At 35.3% G+C, this 18,714-nt stretch overlaps 1 protein-coding gene across 7 annotated transcripts in view; it reads right to left on the bottom strand.

Annotated features, from left to right (window-relative positions):
* Positions 1-16,426, bottom strand: part of prom1b (prominin 1 b) — a 35,725-nt gene extending 19,299 nt beyond the window's left edge. For 5 of the 7 annotated variants that reach the window (XM_051110904.1, XM_051110887.1, XM_051110922.1 and 2 more), the window contains exons 1-4: positions 15,665-16,425; positions 7,299-7,360; positions 5,983-6,009; positions 5,359-5,564 (exon numbers count right to left, since the gene is read on the bottom strand). In XM_051110904.1, coding sequence (XP_050966861.1) covers positions 5,359-5,564; positions 5,983-6,009; positions 7,299-7,360; positions 15,665-15,920 — 551 coding nt within the window. In that variant the 5' untranslated portion in view covers positions 15,921-16,425. Of the gene's footprint in view, positions 1-5,358; positions 5,565-5,982; positions 6,010-7,298; positions 7,361-15,664 lie in introns of all 7 variants that reach the window. The other 2 variants (XM_051110880.1, XM_051110895.1) reach the window with 1 other exon arrangement.
* Positions 16,427-18,714: the final 2,288 nt, after the last annotated feature.

The raw sequence follows: 18,714 nt of genomic DNA, 5'->3' as shown, positions 1-18,714 counted from the left end.
GTCGCTGGATTCAAGCGCTTCACACTGGATCTCACATCGCTGTTTAGAGACTCATGAGCGAGTGAACGCTAGGCTTGGGAGTCGATTCCAAAAAGAATCGATTCCTCGATTCCGAGGCATTGGGAATCAAGGGGAATCGACTCTCCATCCATAGCCGTTTTCAATTCAGCAAATCTTATCTATGGGCGCCTCTTAAACGAAAGGCTGCATATCTCGGCTGTTGTCATCAAACGTCGCTGAACATCGATTCACAATAATAAACTGAATGAAAAGAGTCGCTACTGAGCTCGTTTGAGCTTGAGGATGCAGCCTTGCTCGCAAATAGTGATTAAAAATCTGATTCGTTTCCACAAAAAGGTTCTTTCGGACAGTGTTGGGGAGTAACTAGTTACATGTAACGGAATTACGTAATTTAATTACAAAATAAATGTAATTGTAATTAGTTACAGTTACTGAGAAAAAAATATGTAATTAAATTACAGTTACTTTTGAAGAATGCCAGTGATTACAAAGGGGGTTACATCTGAATTTTTTCACACACCCACCCTCACTTACAGATTTAATTGACTTCTTTCATAAATTGTATTGACTGCTCTAAAATGAGACACCAATGTTTCAGGAGTTTAGGACACAGAATAGGACACACGCTTATTTGACAACTGTTTTATTTCCTATTTGGGTTTCTGCATAAACTTTTTTTTTCAAAAGATTGTTTTTTCCAAGGCATTGTTAGATGCTAGTGTTTTCTGTCATAACTATGCAAACATTTGATTTCAAACCCAGTATCATAGCTATTAAACTATTTCTTGTTATGATGTTATTTATGTTATGATCTTGTTATGACATATAGCGCAACTGCGTTCACGGTGACCCGAGTTCGATTCCCATCTCAAGGTCCTTTGCGATCCCGCTCCCCTCTCTCCTCCCAGCTCTTTCCTGTCATCTTTCTACTGTCCTATCACAATAAAAGGCATAAAAGCCCAAAAATATAAGTAAAAAAAAAAAAAAAAAAAAAAGTCTGAATTTGTGGTGGCTGTGCTTTAAATTAAATTATTACACAGCTCGGACTCATTCGGGGGCGACTTAAGTCAGTGCTATATGCTTGATAATTTTTCTTGGTGGAAGCTTTGCGTTTGGTTAGCTAATAAAATATTAAAGCTTAATTTAATATTATGTGTACAATTTCTTAATTCTGTCATCCTGGTATCGTGGACTTGCTCTATTGTTTCATATATGTTTTGTTTTTTTGTTTTTTGTTTTTTTGTACATTGTAATGGATTATAAGATAACTAACAAACTATACTACTTATTATTATACTATACTTATTATACCAATTATTTATGTGGTGAAATGTTGTGTAAGAAAACTGGTATGACTGCACTGTATCCCTAAAATGTCTAGTTTGAACTTGCCGTTTGCTAGCAACTGATTTCTTCATGGAAGCTTTGCGTTCAAACATTTCAACTCAGATCAGTGTTTCGCGTCTAATAATTTATCTAAATCTAACGCTAAATAATCTATCAAGCAGCTGTGTAATAAGTGAGATAATGTACATTCAGCCAGTTGTTATCGCAAAATAAAGATGTATGTTATCCCTTACTTATTATAATCTTAATTCAAGTGATAAAGGATTTTGAAAGTCTGACAGTAATCAGTGTTAAGTGCTACTGTAAGGTTAACTCCGCCTGGTTTAAATGTTTCAAAATGATTAACAGTTGAAAATATTAGAAATTTAGAAAAGTAATCAAAAAGTAATTAAAAGTAATAAGTTACATTACTTTAATAAAGTAATTGAAAAGTTACACTACTTATTACATTTTAAATCAAGTTACTTGTAATCTGTAACCTATTACATTTCCAAAGTAACCTTCCCAACACTGCTTTCGGATAGATCGTTTTAATGAACCAGTTCAAAACGATTCACACGGTGGAACGGCCTTATATTGTCCACAGTTTTGAACGCTGCACGACAGAATAGATCATGATCGAGGGCCTTGATCCTATTTCCATCTTAAATAAACTGCTATTTATTAACCTTTTCTAAGCCAATGCTAATTCTGAAAGAAAACGCCGAGAGCACAGATCAGTGGCCGAGAGCGCATCTGATTGACAGATAAACAATGAGCTCTTATATCAGTGTTGTTGTTATGGTTATTTTGTTTCAGTGTACAGTTTGTTAATTTTGCGTAAAGCATACCGTTGAAGTACACATCATTCAGCTGAACTGCGCTGTGGGCTATGACTAATTTCATGTGCAATGCAGACAAAATTACAATTTAAATACAGAAATGTATCATAATTTTTATGAACCCATCTGCTCTAATAATTTTGCGGTCCAAGTGGCGCGCTTTAAATAACTAGCGCTTTTTCGTTCCGCCTTTGCCGCATTAACTTTGTATCGAACATTTATCGAACTTTTGTTATTGTTTATCGAGGAAATTTATGTCGCAGCATAATTATCGTTATCGAATTTATCGCCCAGCCCTAACTATTTCTCATTCAGCATTATGTTTGAAAAGATTCTTCAAATCTGATGGCTTCTTAGACCCTATGACCCTAAGGGAATTTGTTTGACTACTGGATCATGAATATTGAGATATGGGACATCTTATTAATTTGGCATATGAGTTTTTGCATATTTTGTATCTAAAAAGTACACATAATGAAAAGGAGGATTAGTCCTGTGGCATTTACTGCTCACATGACTAGTTTTGAAAAACCTGGAACAAAGATAGCTGATTTCAAACTTAGATTTCAGATGCAGGTCCTGCACTAGCCAAACAACAGCACTGCTGTAAATGGGAATGATAACGGAAAGCCTTCTCCGAGTATTATAGACCTCCTTGGCGACAGAGCAGTAGAGCAAGGTACTGTTCACAGATTTTCTTAATCAATATTAAATAATAAATATTAATTATCATATAAAAATATTAAAATAAAAATAAAAATATTGATTTAAAAAATCATTTAAATATTTACAAATATAATAAATGTATTTTTGTAATTTTAAAATATTTTAATTCATTTACATTGTTACAAAAAAAAATCCATTTCACATAAATGCTGTTATTTTCAACAATTTTTCAAAGAATCCTCAAAAAATGATTTAGCGGCCGTAAGACACTTCTTTCAAGAATATTACAACTTATTTTTTACACCTTTAAATGATAGCGCATTAAAAACTGTTTGAAAATATACATTTAAATATGTATATAAATATGTATTTTAAAATGTCACTTTGAAACACAAAACCAGGTGAGTCAGTACAAACACATTCAGTAGACTGGTGGCTTATAGCCACAAACTAGAGATAAAACTTTACTAATTGAGTGGTGCAGATACATATTAAATTGTGGCATCTGATTACAGATTATTGCCAGACAAACCTCCTTCCCCATTGCCCCACTCTACCGTTTCCTCTTTCACTGTCTCTCTCATTCTTTCTTTCTCTCTTCAAAAAAAAAAATTTAATAAAGGGGAAATGTGATTCAACAAAGGAAGCCATAGAGAAAGAAAAAGAAAAGAGTGAAGAAAGAAACAGAGCAGATTTGCACAGTCATGTTCTTTGCTCCCAGGCCTCGTCCTGCACAATTACTGCAAACCTCTCAGTAAGTCATTGAAAGTCCATCAAGGCACACACACACATACTTAGACTCACAGTACAGTCTATGCCTCACAAACGCTCATTGTGACCCAAGCAACTGCTGTCACCACTGTCACAGAAAGAAAACAGAAAAGAAAAAGAGAGGCAGAAAGAAAGAGGGGGATGGGGTATAGAAATAAAGAGGGGACTTTCTCTCTGGACAGACTCAGGGCTATCAGTGTCACATGTGTGAATGTGTCTGTGTGTGTGTCATTCTAGACCACTGCAGGTGTGTTCATTACACTCTCTAGCAATGCTGCACACCGACCGTTTGACTATGTGCACAAACTGTCTCTTATTTATTTGAATCATTATCTCTTATTTCCTAAAATTTCGGTGTCATTTAACAATTAATAATTATCCAAATGAGACAGAAAACAGAAAATACATCTGCACACACACACAGACCCAGTAACTAGCCTGGTAGTCTAGATTAGTGTGGAGCAGCACAGCCTGTGTTTATCACACAGAGGAGAGAGAGTGCAATGATAGGATGATGGTGGTTCAGTGTACCTGTGACCTCTAATCTATTTCTAGATCTAAAGAAGTCTAATGTACTTTAACTAGAATCACTGCTCACATTTGCACGCAAACTGCCCCCCACACAGCAACACATTTATTTACTAATATGCATATTTTGAAGTATTCTTTACAATGCATAATACTGTATTTCATCAGTGATTACTTTATATATAATATATATATTTTGTGTGTGTGTGTTTAGTATGTGTTGTTTAAAAAGTATTTCAATAATACAGTTTGAATAAGCAATGTAAAAATAAATAAATAAATAACGTCAAATCATAATAAAATCTGACAACAATAATTTCATAAAATGTGCTTCCTAATTATTCAGGCTTGTCCAGCTAATGCATATTCCAGAATAAACAAACAAGTGATTGGCTCTTTTAACTGTAAGTCTGACTATTTACATAAAAATGATATATAATTACATTATGTATTATATTAATTATATATCATGTTATATAATTTAATAAACAATTTTATTATATATTAATATTTTTATATGATATTGGAAACTCCACTTTCATTTTTTTTTTTTAATATAGGAGAGTTTTGATTCATTTAATGCATCCTTGCTGAATAAAATTTCTTTAAAAAAGAAAAAGAAAAAACTTTCTGACCCCATATTTTGAAAGCTACAGTTGAGGTCAAAAATTTACATACACCTTGCAGAATCTGCAAAATGTTAATTATTTGCGAAAATAAGAGGGATCGTACAAAATGCATGTTATTTTTTATTTTGTATTGACCTGAATAAGATAGTTCACATAAAAGATGTTTACATATAGTCCACAAGAGAAAATAATAGCTGAATTTATAAAAATGAGCATGTTCAAAAGTTTACATACTCTTGATTCTTAATACTGTGTTGTTACCTGAATGATGCACAGCTGTGTTTTTTATTTATTTGTTTTGTTTTGTTTTGTTCAGTAAAAGTTGTTCATTAGTCCCTTGTTTGTCCTGAACAGTTAAACTGCCCGCTGTTCTTCAGAAAAATCTTTCAGGACCCACAAATTCTTTGGGTTTTCAGCATTTTTGTGTATTTGAACCCTTTCCAACAATGACTGTATGATTTTGAGATTCATCTTTTCACACTGAGGACAACTGAGGGACTCATATGCAACTATTACAGAAGGTTCAAGCGCTCACTGATGCTCCAGAATTGACTTTTACAAGCAAGAAGACTCACGCGAGGAAGACAGAGGTAGCGATGAGTGTGGCCATGTAGAAGCCTCGTAGACAGTCGCCGTTTTTCTTCTGTCTCTGATGCATCTCACCCCCACAGTTCTCACAGCAGCGGCACACACAGAAAAACAGGCCCACTATCGGCATTGACAGCACAAATATCAGTCCCAGTGCTGACAGGATTATGAAGCCGAGCTCATAGTAGGCAGCCTGGGGAAGAGGGGAGAGCATTAATTAATATTTGTTGAAAAATCCCCCAAATGATATACAGGTCAGATACAAATTGGATCTCATTATATATTTAGTTACAAATATCAGTAACTTAGATAACTATAGAAGACAAAAAAATAAAAAAGGTACTTGCGACTTTTATCTTACAATTATTATTTTATTTTTTTTTTACAATTCAGTTTTTTCTTGCATATGTCATTATGCTGCCTTTATATTACAGTTCTGTATTGCAAGATATGAACTCGCTATTCTAAGAAAAGATTGTAAGATAAATTCAAGAAAAAAGACAGAATTACAAGATTTGAATAGAAAAGTTAAAATTGTAAAAATATAAACACGCAATTGTGAAAAAAGTAAGAATTGTGAGATAATTTTTTATTTTTTTTTAAAACAGTACCTGTAGTAATAATACAACATTCTCTGGCTGCGTTGCCGTTGAGTTGAAGAGACATCGTCAGTGGGCATGCCGAAGATAAAGAAAAAGAAACTGTGATTGGAGCATGTGATACCATATAAACTGTTCTATACAATACATGCGTATTTTTATATATAGTATACAGCAGGGCTGGGTAAAAAAATTTGATTTCTCTATTTTAATCTGATCTCTTTTTTACGCAACAATACCAATAACTTAAATCCCAAGAATCGATTAGTCTAGCATGTTTTCAGTTAATGAACGGAACATTGTAGCGCACCTCGCATCCAATAAATCATGAATACGCTTTGTGCTTCTTACTTTTGATTTAAAACAAAGTCTCCGAATTCAAATTCAAACAATAAATACCACTTTGGCACTGTTTGAACTGATCGTCTCCTCCGCTTTAAGTTTCAGCATGAAATAAACATAAATAAACATCCATAGGTATGTTAAAAGAAAAAGTACAACTTACTGAAATCTGTATCCTTTCTCAAGTACAACTTACTGAAATCATGTAATCACTTAAATAGTGTTTCAACCACACAAAGATGTCCACAGTACAACAGCTTGTAAACAGCCTCCGAAAAAACATATTCGGTGACCATAAACTCGACAGCTAGAAAAATTAACCTTAGAGAGGGGCGTTTTGCTAAATATATGCATCATATTTATTATGTTTTTTATGACAGTCACCATTTTAATGTCCCAGGTAGCACACGTATGTCTGCAAGATGTCTGTTAAAGGTCACTTGATCTGGAAAGCATCTGCTGTGTACAAACATTACATTATGATTTTACATACATTTACTAAATCATAAACATCTTAAGACATCCAATAGACGTCTATTTGAAAACCTAAAAGGAAACGACCTATTGCAGATGAGCAAACATTCTAAAAAATATGTCTTGCAGATGTAAATGCAGACGTCAGATAGACGTCTCCGAGATGTACGTGTGCTAACAGGAGTTAAATAAAAAATCGAATTGGAGTAGAAATATAGTTATGTATAAGTTATGTATGAGTATAATTTAAGTGTTTGTATACAAAACAGTCATTTTTAACCTTAAATATTATAGTGATGTTGTACCGACTCTCATGTATATTGTACTGCATTAGAAAATGTAACACGTACTATACCTAATATATCGATCCAAAATAATCGATATTGAATTGGAAATCGAATCGAATCACAAGCTTGTGAATCAGAATCGAATCGAATCATGAGATTTTGTCAAAACCCAGCCCTAATATACAGTGGCACAAAAATTCTTAGCACAACCAAATGCACACCAACCTTTTTATAATCATCTCCTTTGATTCCTCCCATGTTTTGCTGGACCAATTTAATAATGAGATCTGTAACACAAATTTTTCAGATTAGCTCACAGGTATCTGTTGACATTAGTTTAGGATGCATGATGGCCATTACTGTGTGAATGAAGGTGGCTAAAGCAGTATACACGTGCTCTTAGATTCAAACAACAGTTACTGATTCTGGGTCATGCACTGTTATGCTAAAACAACAGATTAGATTCATGTTAATCACAGGCCTGCGTAAAGCACTGCAGGTGTCTATTAAGTGCTGTTAACAGTGGAGTGCATATGACATCATGAGTCTTGTTGTCAGTGCTAATGCTATTGCTACAGTATGTTAGCATCTGTTACAAACCATCTGCTCGGCCTACATTTTTGTGTAACACATACATATGTGTCATGTTTATAATCATGTTTTAGGTTATATAAATTTGAAAGTTACAATAGTCTTCTCCACACTCTAAACCAATATCCATTAAATATCAATGACGAGTACTACTACTACTACTACAGAAAAAAGTGAAAGGCATGAAAAAGCCTTTACTTAACAAGATGCTATATATGGGTCATTCTATAATTAGGGGTACATTAAAAATTGACAATGTGAATTTTTTTTTCCTTTTTCCCAAAAACCCAAACATGACCTTACATAGCTGCTTTGAAACAATCTATATTGTATAAAGTGCTATATAAATAAAGGTGATCTGTAGGAATATGTGCATAAAATACCATATGTATTTTACCATATATACCAAATACCACACTACTGTCCATCATGTTACCTTTACTGGGTCACACAGTTTGCAGGTAACTTAGTTGACATTTTTAGTGTTTTGGGCCTATACTCAGCATGGAAGCCTAGAACTACTGATCATATGGTATGTTTAGAAATATATTGTCATAAACAAAACATACGTTTAAGTTAAACTGTCATAGTTGACAATGTTTTTTCGAACACAAATAAAACAAGTATTGTCACAATTAACACTTATTATTTTTGAGGCACACACCCAAATGTCTTAACCTAACCTAACTGAAGGCAAAACTATGAAATTTATATTTGAGTTAATTTTCATGCTTAAATGCAGAGTAGATTGAGCAACAAAATCGGACGGCTGAATACCAGGGTTGTGCGTGATATGAACATCATTTTTTAACAAAAGACATGGCTTTTTAAACATATAGTAGTGTGATTGGGAAACATTTTTTAACAATTTTCAAAAATCATGTTTCTGCATTCTAATTAATCTCAATCAAACTGTAAAAATAACTAAAAAAAAAAGAGAAATGCTAACTAACGCAATAAAACCATAAAAAACTATAAAAACATGATCAACATAATTATAAAAACTATTTTTTAAAAAAACTGAGGTATCTGTTTTTGCAAATAAACTCTTCATATATATCCTTATCTGAACTAAAACTGGTTTAAAAGCTACTAGATACTTACAATAATACCCTATGGCACAGTCTCACCCATCACGTTTTACCTCATCTGAACTAAACATAGCCTTAATGCACTTATACACCTCACCTCTAAGTGTGTTACTGATGGTAGTAGTGGAAAAATCAAACAAAGTTAAATTTAACTCTCTGAAACAAACTTTTCCATAAAATGATTTTAAGACATTATTAAGCATCTTTATCAAACCATTTAAATTGAATAATAAAATAAAATTAAATAAAACAAGATTCTGCAATAAAGGTTACGGATCTCCATGAGATCTCCCTACTGATTTAGTGAGTATGCATGATTTCCAGTACTCTTTGAGTTTATGTTCATGTATGTAGTGATAATGAGTGAATAAAAATGTCTTCGAAACCTCTCGTCCCCTAGTGGCAATTCAGTGTACTGCAACGGTGAACTTAGAACTGTATTGTTCACACCCGAACATAAACAAACACTTAACCCTAAAACACCTTTACATAAAAGGATAAGCTTCTTTACAGTTGTACTAAATTTAGTAGGTATTTTTTTTCTGGCATGACACCTTGCAAGGAGATCAACACAACATGACCCAAAATATAAAACCATGGCCAAGACTGCTCTGTACAACACTAACTATAGCAGTACTGCTTTACCTCAGGTCACAAATACCTGCCCAGTCAAAACAATATAACATTTTCACAACACACTGAGCTAGCTCATTCAAATAATGCCTCTGCAGTCTCTGTAAAAGCTTGTAGATAGAATACATCATAAATACTTAAAGGAGAAGTCCACTTCCAGAACAACCATTCATAAATAATTTACTCACCCTTGTCATCCAAGATGTTCATGTTTTTCTTTCTTCAGTCGTAAAGAAATTATGTTTTTTGAGGAAAACATTTCAGCTTGTTTCCCCATATAATGGACTGATATGGTGCCCCGATTTTTAAACTTCCAAAATGCAGTTTAAATGGGGCTTCAGACGATCCCAAATGCGGTTGTAAACGATCCCAGCCGAGAAAGAAGGGTCTTATCTAGCGTAAGGATGGGATATTTTAATGTCAAATGCTCATTTTGTCTTACTCTGCTGTTTTTGTTTCGGTTCGTGACAGTTAGGGTATGTCGAAAAACTCCCATCTCATGTTCTCCCTCAACTTCGAAATCGTCCTATAACGCTGTTTTACCTTTTTTTGTTAAGCGTGTTTGATCTTCTTTGCATGTTCACATTGCAAAGACTAGGTCAGAACTTCTGCAATGATATAGGATGATTTTGAAATGATTTTTGAAGTTGAGGGAGAAAATACGATTGGAGTTTTTCGACACAGTTCATGGAAAGAAAGGCAAGACGAGCGTCTGAGATTAAAAAGTATTTAAATTGTATTTTTTAAATGAAAAAAACAATCGTTTCACTAGATAGGACCCTTCTTTCTTGGCTGGGATCATTTACAACTGCATTTGGGATCGTTTGAAGCCATGGATTTGGATGTTTAAAATCAGGGCACCATAGCAGTCCATTATATGGAGAAAAATGCAGAAATGTTTTCCTCAAAAAACATAATTTCTTTAGGACTGAAGAAAGAAAGACATGAACATCTTGGATGACAAGGGGGTGAGTACATTATATGTGAATCTTTGTTTTGGAAGTGGACTTCTCCTTTAATATCAACTATTTAAATATGGAGTCAGTATGATTTTTGAATTTTTTTTTTTTCTTCAGCAAAGATGCATTAGATTGATCAAAAGTGAAGTGTAATGACATATGGAATGTTACAAATGTATAATGTTACAGATTTCCATTTTAAATAAATGCTGCTGAACTTTCTGTTTATCAAAAAATCTTTAAAATGTATCATGGTTTCCACAAAAATATTAAAGGGAAAGTTCACCCAAATATGATGTAATTACTTACTTACCCTCATGTCATTCCAAACCCGTACGACCGACCTTTGTTCATCTTGGGAACACAAATTAAGATATTTTGGATGAATTCTGAGAGCTTTCTGACCCTGCATAGACAGCAGTACTGAACTGAGATGTTCAATGCCCAGAAAGGTAGCAAGGACATTGTTAAAATAGTCCATGTGACTTCAGTAATTTTTGTTCTGAAGATGAATGAAGGTCTTACAGGTTTGGAACGACATGAGGGTGAGTAATTAATGACAGAATTTTCATTTTTGGATGAACAATACCTTTAAATAAACAACCTCAGCTCACTTCCAAAAAAGCTCTGGTGCAGTTTGACTGAAATAATAATATTAAAATCCTCTAAATAATGTTATATTACATGATGTTAAAGTATATTGCCTGAAAATTACCCATTTATATTTAAAGGGGTCATCGGATGCCAATTTTCCACAAGTTGATATGATCCTTTAGTGTCTTAATGAAAAGTCTATACTTACACTAAAAATTCTCAATGGTTGTGTAAAACAACACCCTTTTTACCTTGTTTTACCTTGTTACCTTGTCCTTGAGCTCTGCAAAAATCATCCCATTTTGAGGGATTGTTCCTTGAAATGCAAATGAGCTCTGCTCGCCCCTCCCCTCTCTTCTCTCTGTGGAGTGACGTGCTGCTCTGAGATTGTTTACTTTAGCCGCATTTAGCATGTTTAGCCGCGAAACTTCATAACTAGCACATTATTAGGAAAGGTGATTGCAGAGATTCATAAAAAACCCTTTATACTCACTTCTGCTGTGAGTGAAGCTGGATCACGAATGATTTGCGCGAACACAGACGCATTTATGTAGATCGGGAGGCGCATTCCCTTCACAAACAAATGTAAGCCATTGCATCTCCAGCGGCTCAGATGTCAGGAGTAAATGACGATATGTTTATTACAACCAGCAACACAACACCTCAATCGCTCAATCAGAGATATTCTTGTCTAACTTACATCCCTGCTCCGGCATCAAAACAATGGAGGTCGGACTGTTACAGCTGATCTGAGGTAAGACGCTCATGTCAATCAACTATTGTGGGAGCGGCCTCTGTCGGTGTGACGCCACAACGACAGGCATCTGAGAATGGCTCGATTTGAAAAAGGGGATATTATTTTTACAGATTTATTAAAAACCACTGCATAGATTTTTATCATTATACGGTAGATTTGTACATACACTGCCAACATGCAATGTTCAAACTACATGTAAAAATGAAGTTTGCATCTGATGAGTCTAAGTGCTTGCATATCTGATTATATAATTATCCAGGCATATATATTTGTGTGAGATATGGCAATTCTTTATGTCAAATTGTGCTTTTGTGTGTAAGAGAAAAAGAGAGCGAACGAGAGAAATCCTGTGTGAACAGGAAAGGGTATCACTGGTTATAATGGCATATAGTTAATCCTCTTACACTGGTCTTGCTGTTGGGCAGTTAAGTGGTCCCTCTCCCTCTCTAATGCTTTCTTTCCCCTTTTTCACCCTTCTTCAAACCCCATTCCTCCCCTATTTAATCCTTACCCCCCTTTTCACATGCTCTCACTTCCTTCCCTCCTTTTCTCAAAGATACAACAAGCTACTCAAATACACTCAACAGCTGAAGTCTTCGAAAGCAGTATAGTGTGATATTATATAACATGTTGACAAATAAAGACACATTGTCCAAAAAGAGAGAGTAGCACTAAACACACACAATGGCGCATAAGTGGGTCATATCTGGGTGCTGATCTTCCTGTCCTTCAGTTACACTGCAGTTTTTTTTTTAATCCAGTGATCAGTGATATTAAGCTTTATCTGGGCTGAGACGAAGGGAGTCCCCGGATTAAAGCCTAGACCTCAGACAGAATGAATGTCGTGATATTAAGATGTATTATGTCTATCACGCATAAATCCACCTATTCCTTCACAGACAACACGCTCCAAATGTGTTCAAACCTGTGAGCTGTGACTAATCTGGAAAAAAAAAACAATCACAGACAGACGGAATAGAGAAATATTGCTTTATACCTGAACCATGTATATGTTACTGCTGTTTAATCCAGTAATCCAGCCTCATCTCTACATCAAATACCTTTCTATAAGATCAGGAGTTACAAATCTGCAAAGAATGATTTAGCGGTACTAAAGAGATTGCAGAGGGAATAATATCTGTTGCTTGTGGCTTGTGTTTGATGTGTTTCTGTCTGTAAATCCACACTCACATGTTTACAGGTTTAAAACAGCATCCCATTTCTTACAATGTGATGTTTTTTTAATTAAAATTGGTGTTTTAAAGTCAGAAATGTTGTAAAATGGCTGTTTTGGGCGGTATGTTTTGTCAGGAGCACTGCGTTGCGTGTACCTTTGGAGCATATGGCGCTCAGATTATCAGCTTACCTGATTGGGCAGGTGACTCATAGAGCAGATCGGCTAATTGGTTAGCCAGCAGGGACTTAACCGTGCAATCCTATTCTACTTTAAAAACACACTTACACACACACAGAAGTGCTCCTCTATGCTCAACATGCTGACCTCACAAAGAAATCCACCTGCCAACAGCCTGACCTTAAATAGACTGGGGCTAGTTATCACAGTTTTGTTCAGTAAAAGTTTCTTAGGGTTTCTTAGGTTTGAAATTTTCATTTCTGCACATACCATAAAGTCTAAAAATTATAGATAGTATATAACTATATAATATATAAATTATAGATAATATAGACTGATATTGTATTTTCTTGTAAAACTTATACCAATAAACAATAAACTAACAATAAATAAATAAATTGTGAAGCACAAAACAATTAATTAAAATTATTATTGGTGATATTTATAAAAATGTGACAAATTGCCCCAATTAAAATATGACTTGTGCCAAACCCTGTAACAGCTAGCCCTGTTCTCATCTATACACTGTAATGTAACAGTTATACTAAGATACAGTATGTTGCCCATAATTCCAGTCTCTATGTACTCCTCATTACCTCACTGAAAAAAACTGAGCATCAGTTTTTGAATTACACCTGGAAGTCTGTACATTAATGAACTTTCCAGAACTCTGTTACTACTTACTACAAACAGTACAGTAACAAAACCAGTGCAGTCTTATCCAGTGTATAGTAATCATGTCCATTCCAACATATCCATACTTTCTGCAGGTTCAGAAAGCAAATGGTGAATGAATCATGAGTGGATCCTTTAGTGCATCCAGGCATAACAATGCACCTCATATCAAATTATTTCACTTTTTGTTATGGCAAGCTGTTTTAACATTTATTCCTTAAATCTAATTAGTATTAGTTTTTTTATGTTAGTGGTGCAGATTGTTTAAAAATATATACGTGTCTGTGTAAATCAGACATTTGTGCTTCACTGTTATTGTATATCTATCATCATTATTATTATTGCCCTGTTACAAAACTTGCCAAATTAAAACATATGGCGTTGGCGTTGTCAGGTTAAAAATAGCTATAGCTAAATAGTTTGACTTTTTCTCAAGCCCCTGCATTCTGATTCATTCAGGAAGAAAGTGCTACATTGTGCATGTGTGATTACACTGTAGCCAATCACAAAATGTAACGGAAAAAACTCTTTTGGACATGTGTAAAAGTGATCAAGTCAAAGTCAATTTTGAATTAAATAGTAATGTTATCCATGATCATTGTTTTCATAATTGATCATTGGTGTCACTTCTAAATACATGAGTAGTACCTATGCTTATGTATATGTATTAGTACTTATTCCAGTAGCGAACATCTGTTCAATTAGTTACACATTTCCAGTTTTTTAAAGGTAACAAATGAGATGGATACTAGTGTCTCAGATGTACTTATCTATAAATCCGCTAATATGAAATAAAAAGTACACGTTAATAGTAGTTATTATTAGCCATTAGCAACAACTGAATTTTTATCACTACTGGACTAATAATTAGTAGCAAAGAAATCAATTCATACATATTATTACTGGTAATTGATAGGGTTGGGCCGATAGACAATGTCATCATCCGTCGCGATGGCTGACAGACATCACGATGTTGAGCCGGCATCGTGACTCCTCCCAAAATCATCCTATCAGTCATCTCTCCTTACTCTGTTTATGTGGTAAGTGAAAGGTTATGAACTGTAATTTACCAGGCTACCGCTAGCAAGCAGCTAACCATGTCCCTTTAGTGGCTCCACAGAATGCATATCCTCCCAATATCATTGTCCATCACGATGTATCACTGTAGACATCGCCCAATGCTAGTAACTGAATGCATATTAGTCACTACTGCAAGTATGCCTGAATATAATGATAGCAAGTGAAATTTAAAAACATACTATTTTACTAGTTTACTATTTTTTACAAGATTACTAGTAATTTGGCCATTATTAACATAGAAAGATGTAACGTGTATTTTACATTGTGCTTGCTAAATGTGCTTACTATAGTATAACAGTAAATTATCCACAGTTACAAACAACCTGTTTATTTAATTATTTAATTATTTATTTATTGAAGTTGCAAATAAAGATTACTGGAGTATGTTTCAAAAAAATACTATTTTATTATTTCACATTTAATTCAATGTGTTACTTGTGTTTCTTCTTAAATAATTGTGAAATTTGCTAGCTATTTCTGAGCGAAAATTATTTCTACGTCAGTTATTTTCAGTGTATAAATACATATTGTTAACACATTTTACTCAATACTTGTAGTATGTGTAGTTCCTCTGTTACAAGGACAGCTTAACAAGTTACCGAAGTGTTACTTAAAGTGTTACCAAAGATAGGTAGGTTTAAGAAATAAATGGTAAAACGGCTTGCCATAACATGCCATAAGAAGTCCTTTATCTGATACTAATGAACTAGAGCATGCACCTGCGTTATTCATCTGTCTAAAGTCTACAACACACTTCTGTAAGAATATGTGGACGTTTGCCATTTGAAACTGACCCACAAATACACGCACAAGCATGTGGAAAACCTCGCGCGTTCTTGTGCCAGTGTGCATCTCACCTTTGGGGAAGGGGTTGGGTTGAACCACGTACAGAAACGTGTGGACCATGTGAAAAAGAACACCGATGGGACCCGGTTCATAATACGCGTGCGTTTCGTACACCACGGACGGCACGAAGCCGAAGTCCAATGTTTCTACGGGCGCTCTGAGCATCGCTTTGCGCGGAGACGAATCCCTGTACTCCTCTCGGGCTTCGCTGCACGGGAGACCCGAGCACATCACCAGCACGAGCCCCACTTTCCACCACATGTCCATCAGTCCTTTACGCGAGGTGATTTTGATAAATAACAGAATGGAACGAAAAGTGGAGGAGAGATAAAGTGAGATAAAAGTATGTTTGTTTGGAATGCTCTCTAGTCCTCGACATCAAAAATAAAAATTAGACAAAAAAGAACATAAAGAAAAGAAATCAATAACGAAAAATATATTCCAGGTGATGGGATTATTCCCCGTTTCCTTGTGATGGCTTCATGGTAAACATCCCTCCGGTCTGGATAGCTCAGGATGAGCTGAGTGTTTGTCTGACCTGCGCCTCCCGCTGCGTGCTCCTCTTCTGTCTGCTGGCCCGCGGAATCTAGTAAACGCGCACTAGAGATGGCTTTAGAGGAAAATCACGTGTTGTTGAATCAAGCTAAGTCAAAGTAGTTTGTCAAGTCTTTTCCTTTATGGAAGAAGCCGAAATAGCCTACAGCACTTTACACAACACGCACAGTTCCAAACTGACAATGTAATCTTGTTTATTTTTGTAGCCAGTGGAGGATTAAGACTCTTTGGTGCCCCTGGTCAACGACACCCAAAGTGCCCCCTCCCACCCACCTCCCACAATACTCCATCTACACTTTGTTTATTTGCAGAATTTCATATTAATAAACTTATCTGATAACAGAGGGCTACATCAACAGAAGTCATTTTAAGATCAAGCAGAAATCCTTACAAAATCAGGTTAACACTTTTTACAGTGTTCTAAGATTAGATCAAATTCAAACATGTTTTAACTAGTAAAACCAACTGTTACAGGTATAATAATAATCCAATCTGCTCATCTCATCAGACTCCATGGCCAACAAAGAAAGTGTGGATAGTGTTTTTAGAGTCGTTATTGTCCTCAGTTCATTTTTCATTCATTTACAAAATAATCTGAGTGTTTACTCCCTTTAAAGAAAGGTGTAAAACGGGTGTTTTCAGAAATGTGAGTCTTGTTTGTGCATTGTCTTGCACTGTCTTGTTGCAGGGATGGGCAGTATTTCAATTACATGTATTTTAAATACTATTTTGAATCTTTGTATTTAAATACCTTTGGAAAAAGTCAAATGTATTTTGTATTTAAATACATTTAATCTTAGTATTTTTGTATTTAGTATTTTGTATACTTGTTGATATAGGAAATCAGCAGTCTGATAAAGAGGTTGATTGGCAAAAAGTATTTTATGTATTTTGAGCATACAAAAATACTAAGATAAAATGTATTTAAATACAAAATACAAAATACATGTTTTTGAAATACTGCCCATCCCTGACTGCGCATAACAAATTTATTGGACCACCACCCAATGTAAGGTTTGTGCCACAGCTGCCCCAAACTGTACTGGTGATTACCAAAATCATTTGTAATGTTTCTGTAATGGTTAATCCACCAGTATGTGTAAGATCTTTAGTCAAAGTAGTGTTTCCAATGCTAAAATATAATTATTGTTCGGATTTAATGGATTCAAAGATAGATTGCACAAAAGGTTAATCAAAAGCAGGTCTTTGGGAGCAACTAGAAACTATTTGGATGTCAGTAACAACAGAGACTGTGAACTGATTCAAGCAGGAGAAAAAAAACCTTCAACAAAATATTCAGGGGATTTAGTACGTTCTGATGAAAGGGTATATATAGGCCATGGCTAAACAGACATTTGAGAATGCCCCTGAGAATACCAATATTTGGTGTCCCCCCTGGACATGGTGCCCCTGGGCACTTGCCCAATTGCCCATATGGCTAATCCGCCTATGTTTGTAGCCTATTAATTTGGAACAAATTCAAATTAACTGCAAAGAGCATCATAACATAGGCTATACGTTCACACTCAGTTTTTGGGGTTGACAAGTGCATGTACTTACAGGTGTGAGTCTCGAAACATCCCATTCACACAGCAGCTCACAGTCGCGTCTCGAATATTTAAGGACTCGTAGGCCACGTCCACACAGCAGCAGAATACGGTTGTCAGTCCTGTATTTGAGTCCTTAATACGGTTACATTCACACACACTACAGTTAGGCCGCGTTCACACTGTCAGTTTTCGGGATTGACAACCGTATTTACTAAGGTGTGATTCTCGAAATGTCCCGTTCAAACAGCAGCTTGCAGTCGCTTTCGAATACTAAGTAACCGTAAACAAGACGGCGCAAAGCAGCATTCATTTATTTAAGTACAAATTATGGATTATGAGGACAATATTTAGACAATACTTACATTGTTCGTTTCACATCATCTCTAGTCTCAGTGCTACCCTGAGGTGCTGTTGGTAACAGCAGACATATGTTTGTACAAATGAAAAAAAATTATAGAATCGTATACTGATGGAATTACAGTGGTATGAACAATAAAACATAACATTTATCTTCTTAGGGGCCGTTCAAATATTGCGCCTAAAATGCGTGAAAAACGCTAGGCGCATCGATTTCTCCTTCTTTCCAACCAAAGCAACCATGACCCGCAGTCTCAATGAAGACGTGGAAGTTTCATCAAAGGACAAACGGATTTCCAGCACTAAAAATCGCTTGCTGCATGTAGCTCTGCTATTAAATTTATTTAAAAATGGCTATCCCTGTACAGCTATGATCAGCTGTTTCTCCATCTTGGCCATCTTTGATATTACTTTGGTCACAGTTGCTATGGATACTGGTAAGGAATAGGGGCTTGACTCCCGATGCATGTTCATACACTTCTGTAAGCTGCTGTGTGAACGGGACATTTCGAGACTCACACCCGTAAGTAAATGGGTTGTCAGTCCCAAAAACTGACAGTGTGAATGTAGCTGTATGACTGACAGTTCCGCTCCTGTGT

This window comes from Labeo rohita, chromosome 1, assembly GCF_022985175.1.
Source record: "Labeo rohita strain BAU-BD-2019 chromosome 1, IGBB_LRoh.1.0, whole genome shotgun sequence".
Classification (NCBI taxonomy): Eukaryota; Metazoa; Chordata; class Actinopteri; order Cypriniformes; family Cyprinidae; genus Labeo; species Labeo rohita.
Note: the sequence above shows the minus strand (reverse complement) of the source record. Positions and strands in the feature narration are given on the sequence as shown.